This window comes from Brachyistius frenatus, unplaced genomic scaffold (genome assembly GCF_029030835.1).
Source record: "Brachyistius frenatus isolate BFR_SWC_R1_liver_20210118 unplaced genomic scaffold, ASM2903083v1 Contig_22, whole genome shotgun sequence".
Lineage (NCBI taxonomy): Eukaryota > Metazoa > Chordata > Actinopteri > Embiotocidae > Brachyistius > Brachyistius frenatus.
The window spans coordinates 5,201,862-5,222,828 of record NW_027210621.1 but is presented as its reverse complement, the minus strand read 5'-3'; the positions used below and the strand labels follow the sequence as shown (position 1 = coordinate 5,222,828).

The following is a 20,967-nucleotide window of genomic DNA, read 5'->3' as shown; positions in this document are numbered from 1 at the left end:
AGTTTAGCACCACATGAAATCCAAATCCAGAGGGATTTATGAAACACTTATTATTAACTGAACTCATACGGGAATTTCTATGATGATATGCACATGCGCACCAGTGTACCAACACAAATAGAGACAGCAGCGCTGAAGAAAATTACATACAAGGGAAACAATAAGAAAACATGCTGACTTGCAACAATTTATATTATTTTATCACACAGCTTCATTGAGAATATTTCCCTCAATGATTCATTAAAAAGATGCCTTCACTGATTATTTTAATTAAAATTAGAAAAAACTTTGACTGTTTATTTCCAGACACTGTTGAAAAATACAATGTCCGGTTCACTGAGGGGCATTGGACTTTTGCAAATTTCTTAGAGTGCGGAGTAAACACTTTGGATCTGTTGGATGTTCAGTGACCCAGCAAAGAACGTCCTCTTTGATCTTCCCAAAATGTGTGGTTAGTTCAACAAACTATTACAATAATTCAAATACGAATTTGTAAATATTTTGATCCTGCATCATAATTGTAAGATTCAAAGCAGGATGTTTTATAAGCTTAGTATTTTCAGAAAAAGGTAACTGAATACAGGCAGCATGCCTCACACCAAGAGGGTTCTGGGTTTGAACCTCAGCCGGGGCTTTTCTGTGTGTAGTTTTCATGTTCTCCCTGTGCTAGCGTGTGTTTTCTTCGGGCTCTCTGACTTCCTCTCACGGTCCAAAAACATGAGTGCTACATTAATTGGTGATTCTAAATTGTTTGAAGGTGTGAATGTGAGCGTGAGTGATTGCCTGTCTTTCTATGTTGGCGCTGTGATGGACTGGCGACCAGGATACATCCCACCTTCACCCACAGTCAGCTGGGATAGGCTGACTTTGGGGTCCCTGGGATCCGTAGATAATGGCTGGATGGCTATTACACCTATTACGTGTAGTTAAGCACTAAATCAAAGGATATTAAGTAGGATGAGGTAAAGATAAATTCATTATTGTTAGCAATGAAAGTACAAACGTTTTTTTTTTAATTACACGCGACAAGGATACTTACAAAAACAAAAAATAAAACTTTGAAGGATAGAGTTACATACATCAGCAGTAATTTTGCGTGTAAATTTGACACCTTTCAGATGATTTTCTCACATCAGTCATGAATGTAAAGTTGCTGTAAACAAGGCAAAGCCTCTCTGAGACACAAAAGATGTATTCACCTCTGATTTTTTTTTTAAATTTATTTTTTATAGAAAAAATACACACACTTACATACACTTAACAAAACACATAACCAATATAACCCAACACATGTCTTTCACCTAGAGAGGGTTCAGTGTGTCATCAGGGCAGTTTATTTGATCGTAAAATTGCTACAAATGTGGTGAAAATGTAATTTATTTAACCATGTCCAAAGTGTGTTATTATTTAATTTACTCGTTATTAGTCATTGTATTTTCATATACAGTAGAGAGTTATATGTACATATCTTGCTCTCCCTCTTTTAAATCCAATTCTCACCCCTGTAATGCATTATTCACGTTGATAGGTATTCTGATTATGTTCAGTAGGTCCAGTAGATGGCTCCATAGCATCACCTCCATAAATTTAAAACATCCGCAAGCTTTTCTGAACAAGCACAGAAAATTAAAGCAAATTAATCTGTGTTGGAGCAAAATTAATCATTACCTTATATATGTAATAACCTACGTGCTATTTTTATTATTCTCTGTAACTTTCCAGCTAACCTCCAGCACTTCTATTTGTGTACGAGGTGCTTGCTTCGCTATGTCTAGTGAAGAGGAACATATTCCAATCTTGGGGTGGAAGATGTTCTTGTGCTCTGTTTTGACTACATTTTCCCTATAAATGTGTGGCTGTATCTGTACGTTTTGTCAGACTCATCATGTACACTCTGTGTGCATTAGCCTGTCCTTTCAGCTGAAAAAGATTGACTCTGTGATTCTCTGATATTCTTTGAGTCTTTGATATTCTTACGTTATCTTGTATTATTAAATTGAAAAGGATATTTCATTTTATCTTTGTTTATTTCTCACGTGGAAATACATACTTGCCACGACAATCTGCAGAATATTTTTGTATCTTCTGATGCACATTTACCCTTTTCAGAGAATGGCGGGATGCTATAAGCTGCTTTAGTGAGGATATAGGTCATTTTTGTTCTCTTGTTGATAGGAGTTCAAAGCAAAAGCCAAGGAGAGGGAGAGATTCAACACATGACTGGCAGCCACTTCTGCAGCCAGAAATTCCAAATAGAAACCTGTGTCTTTTGTTTTCCTGTTTTTTTTTACCATCATTAGATCATTGGGACACTTTCGTAAATATTCTCAGCAGCTGAGGTGTTGAGATGTTGACGTGTTCCCCTCGACAGAAACACCCTCCCTAGTTTGAAGAAATGCAAACATTATTTTCAGTCTTAAAAAGGGAAGCCCACTCTGTGGCTTCAGATGATAAATAGACGCCCACTGTTAATGTAAAATTAATTTGGATGGCAGATGAGTCACAAACTATAATCCATTCCATACTTACAGAAAATAAAGGCGAAGATTACGATTATGGGGAAGCAGAAAATAGCTGCCATTCTGCCAATGTTCCCCATTCTCCAGAAGCCTTTGAATTTTTCCTGCAATGAAAAATGAACTGGGTCAACTGTGATTGGCACATAGTTTTAAATACGTTGCCATAAATAATTAACATAATTTGATACATTAAATAGTATATTGAAAAATGTTATAATCTTTGTGCTCTCTATTTCTCACTTCTAGCTTTAACCCACAACCACACACGTGCAGCTGAATTTACATTTTTCAACAAAATAAGATGTGAAAGACACATGCTTATAATTTTGTATATTTTTATGATTCTAATTATGACTCACATTCCGCTGCATCAAAATGTTCCTGAAATAGAATTACCTAAATATTGGATAAGAATAAATTTAAAAAAAATTGTATCAGAGCTGTGCCTTTGTGACATCTCCCCCTTCTTGTTGTTTAATGACTAATTGCAAAACCAATCTTGTCCAGAGTCGGGCGGCCTATTGTTATTCATAGTTTGCAAAAAACAATAAGACATTCATTTTTACTAAATCATTTTAAATTGTGATTTTAGTCACCGAAGAGTCCTCCTGTCCTGTAAAAGGTTTAATTATCTGCATAAATTTTGTGTTTTGAATATATAATGCTTCTTCATTTTTAAAAGAACAGTTCCATACCTCAGTTGTTGTACTTTGAATCATGTCAAGTATTGGTTCACTAACTTCCACATTTTTAGGGGTGGATGTTGTCAGTAATTCTGTAAGAAGTTCAACTGTCAGTTAGTACGATCCATAAAATGAAGTTTATGCTATAAAAAAATAAATAAATAATGTTTTATTTCAAATGAGAGCTGCTTAAAGACTTTCAGATTTGGAAAATGATTTTGATTGTTATCTCTTTTGTCCCACCAGCAGAAAGTGTGCAGATCTCGGTATCAGTTTGTCCGATTGGAGCTGACAAAAACAAAATACTTCAATTGGCTCAACTGAAAAACATCATGATCATCTGCTTGCTTGAGCATTACCTTCCTCCATAATCAGTTGTGTGTTGACCTTGTGGTCATTGAACCACCCAGGCAACTCAACCCTGCAGCCGTACACACCGGCATCACTCCTCTGAGCGTTCATGATGGTCAGGGACAACTCTCCATCTGTCACCCGACCCAGCAGCTGGTACCTAGAAGATTGCCTGAAAAGCACATCCCCACCCTGGGAGGAGAGGATTGTGTTGGAGCATTTGGACCTGGGCACCTTCCCTTGTCCCCAACAGAAACTCAGGATGCCGTGAGTTTGGGTGTCGTACCCGCAGGGCAAAGAGACATTGTGCCCGATGAGGCCAATGACTGTGACGGTGCCGGATGACACTGTGAGAGGACAGCAGTGATTTGCATTAAACTGGATGATACAGATTACATTTATGATTCTGATATGAATCCCTCAACTGCACCTACACTCCTCGACACATAACCTTCCACCAACAAGCACACTACAAATAGCAGGAAACAAAAAAGCACAACCGATCGACTTACCGTGGATCAGGATCGAGAGGAAAAAATAAGATAGACCACGCATGTGTGTAGGCTATTGTATAACAATGTCCTGAAGTGAGGATAAAATAAATGTCTCCCCCACACACACTGCAGGGCAGATGCTATCATACACTGAAGGCTTAACTTCCCTTTTTTTTTTCCTTAAATCAGGAAGGAAATCAATACTAGTCTTGTCTACTTTCGGACTTGAGTTCTGATGTGCAATGAGCCCCCTGGGAAAAGAATCTGTCTCATCTGCTGCTATAAACCACGTCTGAGTTTATCATCGTGAATATAAACCTCAGCTGTAACACGATAAATCCAAATATTCTACTCTGGAAAACATGCAATCCTTTATTTATCCAGTATGGGAAGTTTTAATTACCAGAAGCTGATAACACACACTTCAAAAGGAAATGTTACAATTGAGTAAGTGTTATATCTGACACAAGCAGTTTCTGAAGAAACCTACCTTTCTCATTTATTCATATCTTTTCAGGTCACTCAAATTTAGCTAAGTCAGTGTTGTGGTTCAGGGCGTTTGAAATTGTTTTTCACTGACCCTGCAAGAGAAGTCCTTAGCCCGATTTTTTCTTTAAAAATATTCTGTAAGATTCATTACAGTCACTCAATGCATCAACATCTGCCTTGTTTCTGGAGTTTTAATTCAAAGCAGAGTCAAACTGTCCACTCTCCAAAATGTCCTCTTAATCAAGTGCTTAAAATAACTGTCTTGCCTGTCCTTCATGACTAAAAACAACTCAATTTAACAAATTTAATTTGGTTTAAAATCATTTTCAAAGTTACTAATTAACCTTGAATCATTAATTTATTCAGCACAGATTATACTGTTGAGACTATTGTTGAGATTGTTGGTTTTTTTGTTTGTTTTACGCAGCTCAAGAGACTTGGTGTAATTTCGAAGAAGCTTTTTAGTGTCATTTTCATTTCTGTTTTATTCTACTTCCACAAAGGAACAATGACTAATATGGATAATTAATCAATCAATATTTGGCAGCACTAATAAAATTCATCGTTGAGGGTTCCAGTTAGGACGTACGTTGTATATGTGCATGTGTTATGTGCGTACATGTTAAAAACTCATTGTTACGTGATAGCTACTAATGCAAAGGAGGCGTCATTGTGTGTGTATATGACGACACCAGTCTAAGAAAAATATTGTCTTTGCCAATCATTATCTGGCCTGCACTCACCTCTGATAGGCCTGTCTCCACCTCCACTTGTCAACACTGTCAGCCACCACCGAGCTGTTCAAGTGCTCCATAGATCACTGTCCTCCCACTACGATGTCCTGTGCTTTGTCATCTATAACAGCTGTGAATCAGCTCTCAGATCCTTTCTGTGTTAGGACAAAACATAACTAAACAGACTTTTCAATGGACACAAACGTGGTGAGAGAATCTAAAGCAACACTGTCTCTGAAAAATTACATTTTTCGACAACTAAATTAAGGAAAAGTGGAAAGGGGAGACACATTAGCAGACATATGAGTAATATGGTAACAAACAACCTCTGTCTTTCTGATTTTCTCTACTTAAAGTGACAACAGCATTAATAAACCGTTTCATGTTTAAGCACTCACAGCAGGTTAAGGTTAGGGAAATATCTTGGTCTAATTTAACACAGAAAACTTCAGACTCAACATGTGCATTTAAATTTAATCAAAACCAATCGTTCTCTACATTTAATTATAGTACGTACTTTTACTGCCTGACTTGAAGCAGAGTTTGGATCCAGAGGCCCAGTTTCTGCTGAGTCAAGCGTTTTGTTTGCCCACCATCCACCTCCATTACCTCCTGCCGACTCTGATACAGTTCATAAATGTAGCGCTTCATTAACTTAAGAAAAAAAGTAGACAATCCTGGATGGAAAACAGTTTCTGTGTGGTCATAAAACAGTTATTTCAATCAAGTCTCTCTCTATGTAATATCGTTTTACATATACATTATGTTAGAAACTAAAGTCATGCTATGTGCACACTCAACTGGGACTATAACACCAATGATCTCTCCATGGAGGATTCCTGTTTCCGCTGATTTCATGTTGGAGTTCAGCTCGGACCCACTGTCAATCAGTTGTACAGATAACGGTTTAAAAATGGCATTTAGAGAAGAGAAACTGGTCTCAGGCCCAAGTGCTAGCACTAAAAAAAAAAAAAAAAAAAAAAAAAAATCTACGGCTGGGCAACTTTTGCTGATGTCTGATAAAACCCGGAACAAACAAAAAAGAAGTGAGACTACAGGGGTCAGAGTCTGTGTCGTTTTTAGGAGTCATTAAGGAGGTTGGGAAATGCTGCGGTCAGCTCCATTTACCAAAACACAGAGAGGACAAAGAAAAATGTGGAAACATAAATCAACTTCATTCTTTGTCAATTTGAGGTTTCCTAAAGTGATCCATCACAGCTGGTGGATGAGAGGATGCATCGATTTGCAATATTGCTGACACCAATACGTTACGTTTGGAGAAAACATGCTGATCTGTCAAACAGCTCCTTGGTCCATCAGATGACCTCGACCGCGGAAGGCAATATGGCTATGTGGGGTCTCTGATGCTAATGTGTATGTGTCCTATAGGAAAAGGTCTGTTAAATGACCATCACTAATGGAAAAGCCCATATTGTATATGAGAGAGTTTACAAAGTTAAATATTTGGACTCAAAACAATACAGAGAGATGGGTTGCCTTGTGAGGTGCAGTAAAAGTCAGCTCCCAGGGTGACATGTATTTATTCATTTATTCAACATTGCAATGCCCTGATGAAGACCTCGTGGTCACAATGTTGAACAAATATTTAGGATTGACAGTTTGTACGTGACTGCTGCTGTCCTCTAATGACAGCTTGTTTTTGCTTTCACTTTGTCAAAACAGTCAGTCAGATAAGGTAAAAAAAAAAAAAACACCACTTGGCCATTTTCCTGTTATTAAGCAGAGACCCCTTTGCCGCCATGAAGGTGGATTTATAGCAGTGCAAGCATATAGGTGACAAAGTTCCAGTTGCTGCCATAAATATGTCCAGAGCAAAGGAGAAAGCAGGTGATATTGTTACAAAGCCACAAAGTCTGCATGGGGGAGAGGTCAAAGCGGATGTATGGGTCAAGAAAACACTGTAGTTGTTTTTTAAAACATGACCATGTGACCAAAGTACTTTTGTGTCAGACAAAAGACAGTTATGAGATCATATTTCTCACACTAACAATCAAAAATCTAATTTGCAAGTGAAAACATCCTGACAATAATCGTCTGTGTTGCAAACAAATAATCAGTTATAGTTTTGTTGGTTTCGGTCTCAGACTTGAGAAGTTTGCTTATAAAGCCTCACAAAAATGATTTATTGCAAGCTGAATTGGACATAAACAATAACTAGCTAGCAAAGAGCCCAGAGCAGAGGTCTTCAACAGGGGGTCTGCAACCCCTAGGGGGTCCGCGGGGGTACTGCAGGGGGTCCGTGAAGTTTTTGGTTGATTAGACCATTTTTTATTTTATACCACAAATTGAAACGTCTTTAAATACACATTAACATGAATTCAACATATTGTAGCGAATGGATAAGTGGAGGCAGAAGATGTTATCTTTCAGTCAGAAATGCACACATTCAGCGACACACAGGAGCTCTCTCAAGCTGGACACCGGTTCACTCACAGCGCGAGACTAGCCTGGATCTGTCCCTCCAAGCCTCCTGCACTCCTCCAGCTTAATATAAAACACAATTTTATACAATATATATAGTACGGGGTCCCTGCTCCATCTCTCTATTAGTTTGGGGGTCCTTGGCCTGAAAAGGGTTGAAGACCCCTGGTCCAGAGGATGAAATGTTGTCTTTAAACTTTGGCTTCAACAAAAGCCATCCGCTTAGCCATTGATTTAAAAACAAGATAAACATTGACAACATAAAATACAAAGTAACAGAAACCGTCACCAAGTGTAAATTGTGCTACTATACATTTAGAAGCATTGCAATAAAAACAAAGAGCAATAAATTGCAGACTTATCTCCATGTAGCTCAGCATGCAGTCCTGTCCTGTCGAGTGTTTGCAGTCGGAGTGAGGGAATTGTGTAAAAATTCGTTCAAAACGGTCTTTTATGCCTCAATAAAAAAAAGACACAAAAATAACTTCATACACCACAGCATTTCCCAAAGTTTAACCAAGTGTTTACTGCTAAAAAAAAAAAAAAAAAAAACATGACCACAAAGCTACTTTAACAAAGCAGTACATTTAAATTTTCAACCACAATGTTTACCTAAATGTTATTTTTGTGCATAAACCACACAAATCTTAACCACAGCAATATCAGTGCTTTTTGATAGTTTCTATAGGCACAGACAAATGACACCATACTGCCGATAGTAGTATCAGATCATTAATAAACTAAATAGCATGGACAAGTTACATATGACTCGTTGGCTCTTGCTGCTGCATGCCTCCTCCACAACGTAACAACGTAGGCTGCTGCAGCTACTGAAACATAACATGGAGCCAACAAGAACTGCTACTTGTCAGCCTCAACCGCTGGCTTGTCCCACAAGTTTCCGTTGCTGGTAGGCATTGTTGATAAAGAAGCTTACAACCGACAAGTTGATGAAAAACTCAGCAGTCTTGTCCATTTCAGTAACGTGCATCGAAGCTCTCTCTTCAGCAAACCGCCCGAATATTACTCACAGCTTCACTCTTCACTGTGATAATAGTCTGGAAACCCTGTTCGCATTAACGTTTGCGCTGCCACTTTCAATGGTGGGCCAATCAGCAACCAGTGAGGGCATGCTGAAGTCAAGCGTTTCTAAATGTAGTTCCAACATAGTGGTCTGTGGGTAATACCAGGCTACTACAAAACCTCTACTCACCATGATCACCACTCTTTATCACAGTAAAATATACAACGGCTATATGCACAGCAACGTCTCATTCTTGGTAATGACACAAATTTCTTTTGTTTATACCACAATGTGAATAAACAGTGTGTCTTTAGGAAAATATTTTTAAAAGGATGATAAAGAAAGTATGTTCAACATGTCTGGTGTTGTTGTAGTATTACCAAACCTTAAGTGCGAGGTGGGACATGCATTAACAGCTTTAAACACGACATAAACTCTATAAAAAAAAAAAAACCTCTATAAATCTATGAATTTAGTGGAAGAAAATGGGTTTTACATGAACTTAATGACAAAAGTATTTTTTTTTATAAATATTTTGGGTTTTGCCACTTTTCTTGCTGTGAATGAGACTTTATTGATCAGCAAATTTTTATCAAGTTAGTGTTTAAATGGAATATGGAGTGGGTTTCTATCACATTGTCTATTACATATTCTTGCCAATCGCTTTCTCTTTGTTGATGTATTGCTAACATCCTCTACAGGAACATACTCTAATATAAGTACATATGTCTATGTGTGTGCACAACTCACACATGATGGATTTACGGCCGCCGCTGGCGGCGACTGTGGAGATAAACCCTTTCCCCACTTCATACTTCCCACCCTCGTCCCTCCAGGGAGTGTGTCTCAATGTTCCACTCCTTTCTCCTATTAATATCCCACAAGGGAGACCAGAACTCATGGTGAGTTTGGGAGCGGAAACGCCTCTGATCACTCCTGGAAGACACAGAGCTGGGAGAGAGAAAATAAAGAGGGACAGAGAAGATGAAAGTGAATGAGGAGAGTGTGAAAGAGGGTCAGACATTGTGAGTAAGGAGAGGAAACAGGGTGGCAGTGAAAACAAAGTAGCTAAAGACAGAAAGAAAAGCAAGGATGTTGGCATAGGACAGGAGATCTGACCGAGACAGAAATATACCTTTTACTCACTAGCACGGTTAGATGTAAGATTTCCAGGAAAAGAAACAGGACTCGCAATGTTGTCAGACATACAGTAGAGTCACTGAACATTGCCGAGGTTCAATTTCTTTCTCTTTCGCCTCCCCATCCAGTGTGTTGGGACGCTGCCATGAATCTCGTCACTGTTACTCATTGCAGCATTATTATGGGAGATCCAGTTGATGCAGTTTGTTCCCACAAACAGTCTATGGATCAATCACTTACCACCTGATTATGTCCATAGTTGTCTGTGGTGTGTACTTTGTAGGTGATTATGACCTAAATAAAAACATGGCATTTAAAAGGTGGGATGCAGAGACAGTGCCTCTATGAGAGGCGCTGCTGGATATGAAGATACGTAACCAACAGCATTCTCATGAGTTCACTCTCCTTCGGCACAATCGGAGGGGAAAAATGTGCAAACATAAACATACCCTTAAAGGAAAGATGATTAGGGACATACAGAGGAGAAGAAGCTCTCCTGACCCGAGGCTGAGCCAGATCCAACTCTTTCCCTCCGCTGGGAAAAAAAAGTCCTCTTTTCATTTCTCACATGGCCTGGCCACCCCTGCTACTAACACAGAGAGATGCTGAGAAAACCATACGAGGACATGAGCAGGGGACCAGTATGGGAAAGATTATCCTGAGCAGCAGTCCCCGAATAGGAGTGATGAGAAGTCAGTTTTTACTATTAGACTATTCAGTGTGGGATAGCTGAGCTAAGTTATCTTTTGTGCTTCCCAACACAATTTCACCCATTCAGTCAAACAAAAGCTAAACAGGGACTCACATAATCAAAGACAAATGATCAAACGCATGCAGGGCAGAAGTTGAAGCACTTTAGTTGGCTTCACTCCTGCAGCTTCCATCAGCAAAAACACCAAGACGAAGCCTGACTCAACACAATATTGTGAATCAACCCACAAGTCCGCAACACTAATCAAAGTGAGAGCTAAAGTTCATGAGAAAGTATGTGTTACATATGTTCACACACACACACAAACACATACACATACTGTTTTTAGCTGTTGTAATACACATGGTGCAAATTTGAAAGGTTATGTATCAAGCACCACAACATACAGAATTACAAGCCTGATGCAGATTGAAGTGATAAAGCTAAAATATAATTTTTATTTCCAGACACTGTCCAGATGATATCTTCTTTTCAGTACCATCCATCCATCATCTATACCCGCTTTATCCTGAACAGGGTTACGAGGGGGGCTGGAGCCTATCCCAGCTCACTTTGGGTGAAGGCAGGGTTACACCCTGGACAGGTCGCCAGTCCATCACAGGGCCAACACAGAGACAGACGGAAACAAAGACCATTCACACCTAAGGGCAATTTGTAGAACCACCAATTAACTTGAGGTGCATGTTTTTGGATGGTGGAAGGAAGCCGGAGTACCCACGCAGGCACAGGGAGAATATGCAAACTCTGCAAAGAAAGGCCCAGGGCCCGGATTCGAACCTGAAACCTTTTCATTGTGAAGCGACAATGCTAACAATTGCACCACTGTGGCGTCCTTTTCAGTACCCTTTGTAGCCAAACTGTGGTGAAATAAATAAATAATTAATTAAATAAATAAATTCTACGCAACAAAGAAAAATTTAATGAAGAATCTTAATTAATCTGCAGCAGTAATTTTAATTAATTCTGCCATTTTCTTGTGACAAAGCAAATTTCACAGATTCACATAATTCAATTTTGAATTAAAACACAATCTGTAATAATTTCAATATGCATCGGTTACAGTAAAAAAAAAAAAATCCACGTACGGTATCACGCACAACTAACAGTGTTCATCCAGCAGTAAACATGTTGGACATACCAGTGAAAGTAGAGGTGTTCAGTAGTGGCAACAACTATGGTTTGAGGCTGAGGCCAACGTGGAAGTCCTTTAAAGTGCAAAGTCACAAATGACCACTAGATGCTGAGTCCAGAAAATCCCTGCTTCCATCTGACTCCCATTAAAAACACATCAACGTCTTTCTTGAAACGCTGTCAATAAGTTTTCATTAGGGTTTTAATCAATTGGGTCTCTAACGAGTGTGCTGGTGGTTACTCTGAAAATCGTTTCTTCATTAAATAGATTGAAAGCCCGAAGGCTTTGATGTCTCCCTGGCTCTTAGACTCCCTCTGTCTCTGACTCTTTGAGCTTCTGTTTTGAGAATAAACTGTATGTCACTTAATATGTTAGTAAGTTTAATGTTTGAACTTCATTACAATGCCTTATATACAATAAGTGCAACATAATTAAAGTCGCAAAAATGGGCCTATGCATGTTCAAGTAGTGTAAACTGCAACTGTGCGCTTTAAACCAGCTCCAGTATACACCAGTGGGGAATGTTATACTTTGCTGTCTTGTGGAGTAAACAAATCCTTGACACAGAATATTCAAAGTGAACTAAATCTGCAGCAGTAATTGTAATTAATTCTACCATTTTTTTTTGTGACAAAGCAAATTTCACAGATTCACATAATTCAATTTTGAATTAAAACACAATCTGTAATAATTTCAATATGCATCGGTTACATTTAAAAAAATAAAATAAAATCCACGTATGGTATCACGCACAACTAACAGTGTTCATCCAGGAGTAAACATGTTGGACATACCAGTGAAAGTAGAGGTGTTCAGTAGTGGCAACGACTACGGTTTGAGGCTGAGGCCAACGTGGAAGTCCTTTAAAGTGCAAAGTCACAAATGACCACTAGATGCTGAGTCCAGAAAGTCCCTGCTTCCATCCGACTCCCATTAAAAACACATCAATGTCTTTCTTGAAACGCTGTCAATAAGTTTTCATTAGGGTTTTAATCAATTGGGTCTCTAACGAGTGTGCTGGTGGTTACTCTGAAAATCGTTTCTTCATTAAATAGATTGAAAGCCCGAAGGCTTTGACGTCTCCCTGGCTCTTAGACTCCCTCTGTCTCTGACTCTTTGAGCTTCTGTTTTGAGAATAAACTGTATGTCACTTAATATGTTAGTAAGTTTAATGTTTGAACTTCATTACAATGCCTTATATACAATAAGTGCAACATAATTAAAGTAGCGAAAATGGGCCTATGCATGTTCAAGTAGCGTAAACTGCAACTGTGCGCTTTAAACCAGCTCCAGTGTACTGCAGTGGGGGATATTATACTTTGCTATGTCTTGTGGAGCAAACAAATCCTTGACACAGAATATTCAAAGTGAACTGAACTGACTGCACAAAATTACAATCAATGCTGGGGCTTGCTCAGCCGTCAGTCACGCGACCACCGCTCACGGGTCAAAGCAGTCCCTGGAGAGTTTCCCATTAGATGGATACCCCAAAGTAGCACATATAATGTGCCTCTTTCTGTCAAATAACATACAGTGACATACAGTCACTCTCTGATCCAGTTGTTTTCTGTTTAATATTGACATTCAAGTAAACATTGTACATCCAGCTGCTGTCTGAAACAGAAGCAGAAAATAGAAGTCCAATCAATAGATGCATGACGAAGAAAAAGACCTTCTGCTACTTTCTGCTACTCCAGACAGTTTTCAATCACTCAGACCAGACCAGCAGGAATAACACCCATTCAGTGGCCTCTGATTAATTCATTGTTAAAGACAGATGGTGGGTTGATTTATTAAAACTCCATTCAAGTCAGATAGGATAGAAGGCCACTGCAAATACCTTCCTGAGATGTACATCAACTGGGTAAACTCACAAGTCTGCCACTATTATGGGAGGCTTTGAAGGAACTACAGGACACAATTTACAGCCATGTCTTGTCAGAGGTTAAATAGAAGGTCATTTGAAAAGGTATTTAAACAGCAAGTGATGTTTTTGTATTTTCTTTTCCCAGAGTAAATGTTAGGCTATGACATCTCGCAGTGATTTAAAATGCCTCTCAAGCATTGCCACTGTTTAATGTTATGTCAATTCTCACGTCACAGCTGGTGCGTTGGAGTCAAGGTCAGAAAATGAATCTGCTCTTGGACAAATTTATGTACTCAAGGCATTTCAGGAATTTTTACACACGTATCACACTCACAGACACGTCTTCAGCGTTCAGCCTTCCTGTCTGCAGAGAACATGCATCTTCAGCCAGTGATCTGTTTATTGGATTCCTATGGAACCTAAACAAAGACGGGAAGGAAACACACTATCTGCGTGGGCGGCTGCAATTGGAAGGGAAATGGAGACAGGGCACGGAGTCACGGACAAAAAACATCAAAACTCACCTGCGAGGGAAGATGTGACATTCCACTAATCAAAACACTGTTTGTGTTTAGTCTGTCTATATTGAGTCTAAATGTAAAGACATCTATTTTACTTCTCTATAGTGTCCAAAATTCAATTCGGGTTTTCATTACAAACTGGACTCAATGTAGAGTCAAGACAAACACGTAGTCAGATGATCAGACATGAAAATAAACTAGAATTACCGCCTAGCTGTTGAATGCTTTCACTAACCACTCAAGGTATAGTTTACATGCATATCAGTCCAAACTCATAGACACTGCTCCAAAGCTATAAATCCTAAAACATTTAAATATAAATTCTAAAATTTCTAGCAGATAGAAGCTCGATACAATCACAAAGATTTCTAGATGGACTCACCAGAGGATTGTCACCATTTTAGTATCCATCATAAATGTAAAATATGGTCACAATCTCCCCTTCTGCTCCTAAGGTTTGGTGTTGAATAATGGACAAAGAGGAATAATAGTCATTTTATCTTATAAGATATTTGAATTATTGAGTTATGGCCACAAATATGTTATTTATGATATTAGTTACCTCTTCACAAATTGATTCAACATCATCTGACTGTGGAGGCCAACTCATAGTACCATAAATTTGGTGATGACAAGCCTAAAACTACTGAGTATGTCAGTTTCCTCCAGCGTAAAGTCTGGCTTGCATTGCCGGTCAGCTCATTGTTCCGACAATACCCTGTGCCACAGCGGTTTTAATTGAGATGAGATGAGCTAATTTGATTGGCCATGATTAAAGTTGGCTGCGACTCACCTTCTAATTATCTATTTATCCTACTTCCCCACTGCATAGCAGATGTGCTTCTGTTTGTTTTCACCAAATTACACAAAAAGTTGGCCACACCTACAAATGCATCACAAACTTTCAGAAACCAAGTAGCTTGTCTAATCAGCACAGTTGTTGAATCTAAGCTGAGTGCATTTTTTTTTTTTTTACTCTGAGCACCATGAAGGAGGTCCTTGAGGAGAAGGTGGGGGAGAAAGAGAAATCCAATGATGTGTTGATGAACAGACGCATGACTTTAGAACAGCAGGTGGAGGTTCAGAAGAAATCCAAGAGGAAAAAATACCTTTAACTATTTACATGTCCTGTCACTTGCCAGCAGTAACCTGTACATCATTAGTGTGAAACTGCTGGCAGGAATGTGCACTCCGCTTGGTCATGCATGTGCATCTTCATGCATGTGCTCAAGAACATACCAACTATGGACTCACTCATTAAAACTTCGCTCTGCAGTGTTACTAAGGGTCAAAAACTCCAGATTGCACACTTGAACATTCATCCGACTGCTGTAGTTGTTTCCTCTGATGATCTTTGCTACTGCAATTGCACTGGCCCTACATTTCAACCGTGAAGGGCAAATTAGCCTGTAATATATAAATAATAATTTATTTTAGAAAATTACCATATATGGTTGTTTTTTTGTTTAAATCAAAAATAGCATGTAACAGCGATTTAAAAATTTGCAGAGACATCTTTGTATCTCTGTACAAGACTTAAAATAGTTGCGAAATATACAGAATGATTTAAAACTTGCTTTCCAGCCAAGAGTAAAAGTTACTTTGATTGGACTTCCTAACAAACCATCTGTTCATAGTGAGTCTCTTTCTCTCTCTCACCCTCTCCCTTTCTGCTTCACGGGTTTCTACTAAAGTGTATCCGCCCAGGCCAAGACTTGAATGGCCAATCAGTAAAATTACTCCCAGGTTACGTAATCGACCTCTCATCTCCGCTGCATTGTGCTGCACCCTGTTGACAGGTTAAAAACATGGACGCAGTTCTTTATAATCACACTGCAATCTCCTTGGAGACACTGTAGCTGCAACTGTGCAGCTCACTTGGCCCTGACTCTGTTGGGACTGCCCAAGTTTCTCACAGACGCCTCTGGCATTTCAATTAGGCAAAGAAAACTACTTCGTTAGATACCCTTTCAACTTAAAGAACAACGAGTATCCTGTTTGGGACAGAAGACTCTAGGCTTTTTTTAACCGACATTAATGGACAATTTTTTTTTTACAATTTGATCTTAACTTGAGAAAATATCACTCCATACTACAATTTAAATGATATATCCCTGTCATGTGTAGCATCCAGAGTTACTCCACATTTTGCCTTGGATACTAAAAACTCAGTGTAAAAAAAGAGATCTGGAAAAATTGTTGGCTGTTCCCTCAAAAACTATTTAATTTATCTTACGAGTACGAAATCCCCAGAGATGTGTACATCTTGTACTCACAATGTCTTACATCTGTCAAAACAACACATTGTTGGTTTTTTTAGCTTGTTCCCCAACATTGCTGCCAATTAGAGGAGAGAGGGAGCGACTGTAAATGAGGGAGGATATTGTACGGGCTTCTATTGTATCGCTGTTTATTTTGGCTGAGGTCTGTGAATTTCAAAAGAGCAGTGTTTTTTGCTGAGAGGCTGCAGCAATTCTACTCTGTAACGTTCATCAATAGGATTAAACATGGGTCTCATGGTTATGTGGTCTGTTTCTGCTCAGAACATTTTGGACAACAGTCAACTTTCAAGAGGAAAATCATAGTGTTCTTATGGATAAAAGATTGTTAAAATATCCTTTTTTTTATGTCAGCTATTGTCTTGTTGACAGTTTGTTTCCAGAAGGATTGCATAAACAAGAAAAACATCCTATCATGTTTTTTAGAATTCCATTGTGATGCAGAATAAACTATCAACATCAATATACTATGTGTGAAACTGTGGTGGTTGAAGAGAGCATCATAAGCACATTCTGATGATTGGTCATTTGATTTGTAAATTACTTATATTATCATTACATCAATATACGTAATTATTAGTGAGAGTATCAACTTGATTTTAATGTTTGCAATGTAATATATATTAGCATGTGGTAAATGAATCACTACTGATTAATCAAAGGAGCAAAAATTCCTTAAAATGTGTTGAGCAGCAAAAATGTCTTTGTCCGTTGCTTTCAACATTAATGTAAGATAAAAATTATAAAGTACTGACTGTAGTTTTTCCTATTCAATACCTGCCATCCCATATACACAACACATGGCTTTGGAAACATTCATGTGAAGCAAATGGAAACAAATAGAGGCAATCTCAATCAGTTTCAGCCCAAACTATTTTAAATACACCATCAAGTCATAATGAGATCCCATTAAGAGATTAGTAGAGCTGGAGACTGCAGGAGGGGACTAGAGGATACGGCCATGTTATTGATGCCTTACGTTTGATATCATTGCATTTTTGTGAATGCTTAAGATCCTTAAAATCTGTTGTATACTATACACAGCAGTGTGAAGCAAAGTTCATAAATCATAAACTCCAAACTCATTCGTTAAACAGTGTTTTGCATTTAATCTGATTTTATACATTTAAATAATTGTAAACATTCAAAAATATTTAAAAGGGAAACAGTAAATTAAAATGAAAGTATTATTTAATTGAAAGTTTATTAATTGCATAAAAGTAGTGAAACTTATGTTCCTGGCCACATGGGTAACTTTTAAAACAGTATTTAAACTACAAGTAGAGTAGAAAGATGAACTGGCCAATATCAACATATTAGCTTACTGAAAATATATTTTCTAAAATTTATAATTTCTAAAAAAAAAAACTTAAAAAAAACATGGAAATTGAAGACCCTAACAAATCAAAATTGATCAGTATAGCATGAAGTAAAGTCAATGTCTACTCTCTAGTTGAGGAATGAACTGGGGCTGAACCGGAAGAAATTGCACTAAGTTCAGTATTACCATATACCTGGTTACAAATAACAATTACAACAAATACTTCTGTAAAAGGTAACGAATTATTGTTGGCAGGGTTTCATCGTGCTCGATCACTTATTTTCTGCAAATATTTTAATGACACCCAGGTGTACCATACTATACTCCAATATCCCTGGTTCAGTTACTGCATGTCAAACTCTTCCACTTGATCCATTTTCTCTTTAGCATCTGTGCTGTCAAATAAAGGTGAACTTAACCACAAAAATAATCTTAAAAAAAAAATTCAATTGGCTGTTTGAACACATTTATTCTGCAGAATCATACACTTAACTATCAACAAACCCACAACCATCCCAATAAATGATGCCTGAAGTTAATGGACCAGACTGAGCAGTAGAAGGGGCTCTAATGATTTCAATACTGTAATAATTAATCTTTGAAAGTAGATCCTGAGAAATGACAAAATGTAAAAATATTTGACATATTTGACTTTCTGACAGGCCTTCATTTTTAACATAGATTTAGCCTGACAGTGATAAGGTAATGCTGTAAATCTGTGGCCCTATTGCTGCCATGGCCATGTACAACAGAGCAGAATGTGACTGATGACTGAGCGAGGCGACTGGCCTGGGAACAGCACTCCTGAACATTGTGTGAGTCTGGGTGAAAGATATACAGTGTGAGAACACAACAAATGCTTGTCTGCACTATTTCCTGTAATGACAGTAATTAAAACAGAGAGAAGATAGCAGCTCTGCTCCCAAATGGCATACTAGCACATTTTGATCTCCCTTGTGTGTGTGTGTGTGTGTGTGTGTGTGTGTGTGTGTGTGTGTGTGTGTGTGTGTGTGTGTGTGTGTGTGTGTGTGTGTGTGTGTGTGTGTGTGTGTGTGTGTGTGTGTGTGTGTGTGTGTGTGTGTGTGTGTGCGTGTGTGTGTGTGTGTGTGTGTGTGTGTGAGGAGATAACTAATGCATTGATTAAAGCAATAGCTAGGTTTTAATGTCATTGGGATCCAGAGGAAGGTATGTCAGATGGATGGACAGCAACTGAGAAATCACAGATACAAAATTGCTTGCTGGTTAATCGTTCACACCGGGTCTGCAAAAAATGGGCATAAAAAGAAATATCAGAGTATTGTGTTTTTTCTGCCCAAGTTGTTCTATGAAGCCCTTTCTTCTGCAGAAAGGTAACACAGCGTTCGGAAGTTGATTAACAGCTCACCAAGTCAATCCAGGGTTTCCCAATTCAGCCTTAAGCAGGTTCACATAAAAGAGGCGGGGTTTACAGCATCTGACCAATAACAAGCATGGACTAATGTTCTGGCAGCAGAGCTAGAGAAACTATAACCCAAATTACAAAGCAGTTCAACATAGTATAGGCTAAAAGCAGCCATGCCAGAAGGACAGCTGGGGGAAAAAAAATCTCACACTGTGTAAATGTTAAAAGGCTTCTGATAACAATTTCCCATCATTAGGGCACAAACACATTTGACAACAATTACATTTCCAAAAAAATGATGTGCCAATTAGATGAATTCTTCCGAATCAAAATCAGATCAAACTTGTCTTGGTGTTGTGGCGCACGACACCAAAAACTAATAAGAGGAAAACCAGTAGTGATAAATACACAACTAATGCAAAACTAATGCAGGCCAACGGGTCCTCCCGCCCCCCCCTGAAAGTTATGTCCAATAACTACTATCCCACAGTAACTCCTATGACCCATTCAACCCCCCCCCACCCCCCACCCTCCCACTCCTCAAGGCTGTCTGCATAGGGGAAACGTGTTTATATAACGTTCCCTATTTGATGTGACGAGTTCACGGATACGCAAAATCAGATTAGGTAGATTTTAAAGTAATGCCAATTCCTATGGCATGTATGACAATTTTGTTGCTTTATTTGGTGGTGTCAAACAGATTGGGGATCAAATTAATTAAACATAAAAACATCATTCAAAGCAGTAAGTAGGCTTGCTTTCATGTCTTACAGTACAAGGCTTTAGTGTTTCCTTCTTGTACACTATGAAACTGCGGTGATTGTATTTTTTGTGCTGTCGGGTTACGGATGTGTGTGAACCATTCACATTTAAAAATCTGTAGATTCTTTGCAGCAACATCCATATTTGAAGCATTGTCAACTGTCATGATATAAGCTTAATGTATAAATTCATTGAGAAAAACTAAAAGAGGGCTAAAATCCTTGTTCATTTGCTCAGCCAATAAGGCTGATTCTGATATACACAAATACAGCAGACGCACAGCTGAACAAGAAGAACAAAGCTGAACAAAGTCAAGCCAAATCAAATATATTTATCCATCCCTGAATCACAAATCATGGATGTGATCTGCAAGTTGACTGATTGGTGAAGGCATACAACCACAATGCGGTATTTCTAGTTCCATTTTAATTAATCATGTTTATTTTTCCACTATTAGCTTCCAATTTTTGCTTGTACATCATTCTTGTCAGTGTTGTGTTTGTGTGGGGTCAGACATGTAGTCCAAACGCAACTTCTCATTCCGTTTAGAAATGTTTTGTGCGGAATTTCCCTTTCACGTCCACATTATAGTATTGTATGAGTTAACATGGCATATTATGCAGTAGATGGTCTGCGTCTGACAAATTTCACTGCCTGCATGCCAAATTAAACTTAGCCTCTGGTGGTCTTGGATGACCCCCCCACCCTCAGTAATCTAAGCAATCTTAAACTTACATCCGCCTATTTTGAGAGCAGCCTTCAACTCAGTGAGTTACTGTTTTACATTTTAATTTGATCCATTACTGGGTGTTTTTGATAACTTGTTATGCCAGTTACAACGGCTTTGTCCTTTAAATGGTTAACTTCTATTCAAAACAAAATGTAATACTGAAAAGTTTTACAGTTTTTATCTTAAAGTGGCTTTTGTTGTTTTCAGTGTCATTAATGTATTCTCAACAGTTTGTTACTATATAAGTTGTGTACAGTATGCTACTATAGATGTTCAATGCTTTCTGAGAAAATATCACTGTGAATCTAAATACAGTAATATTAACCAACCATAAACTTACATCTTCAAATGAAAGACTTTCCTTGATTTGAGTGCATTACGTACTT

At 38.3% G+C, this 20,967-nt stretch overlaps 1 protein-coding gene across 1 annotated transcript; it reads right to left on the bottom strand.

Annotated features, from left to right (window-relative positions):
• Positions 1–1,002: 1,002 nt before the first annotated feature.
• Positions 1,003–4,169, bottom strand: LOC138620127 (T-cell immunoglobulin and mucin domain-containing protein 4-like). Its single transcript, XM_069697085.1, has 6 exons — positions 4,066–4,169; positions 3,562–3,900; positions 3,446–3,490; positions 3,215–3,294; positions 2,530–2,623; positions 1,003–2,382 (listed from the first exon to the last, which is right to left on the bottom strand). The coding sequence occupies exons 1-6, from the start codon at positions 4,106–4,108 to the stop codon at positions 2,297–2,299; spliced, it is 687 nt and encodes a 228-aa protein (XP_069553186.1). The 5' UTR covers positions 4,109–4,169; the 3' UTR covers positions 1,003–2,296.
• Between the last annotated feature and the right edge of the window lie 16,798 nt (positions 4,170–20,967).

Bases quoted from the DNA above. Each gene is read 5' to 3' on its own strand.
- LOC138620127 (XM_069697085.1), bottom strand. From the start codon at position 4,108: ATGCGTGGTCTATCTTATTTTTTCCTCTCGATCCTGATCCACG. The intron at 3,901-4,065 runs GTAAGTCGATCG...GTCCTCTCACAG, and splicing joins CCTCTCGATCCTGATCCACG to TGTCATCCGGCACCGTCACA. The intron at 2,624-3,214 runs GTATGGAACTGT...TTTTCATTGCAG, and splicing joins TTCAAAGTACAACAACTGAG to GAAAAATTCAAAGGCTTCTG.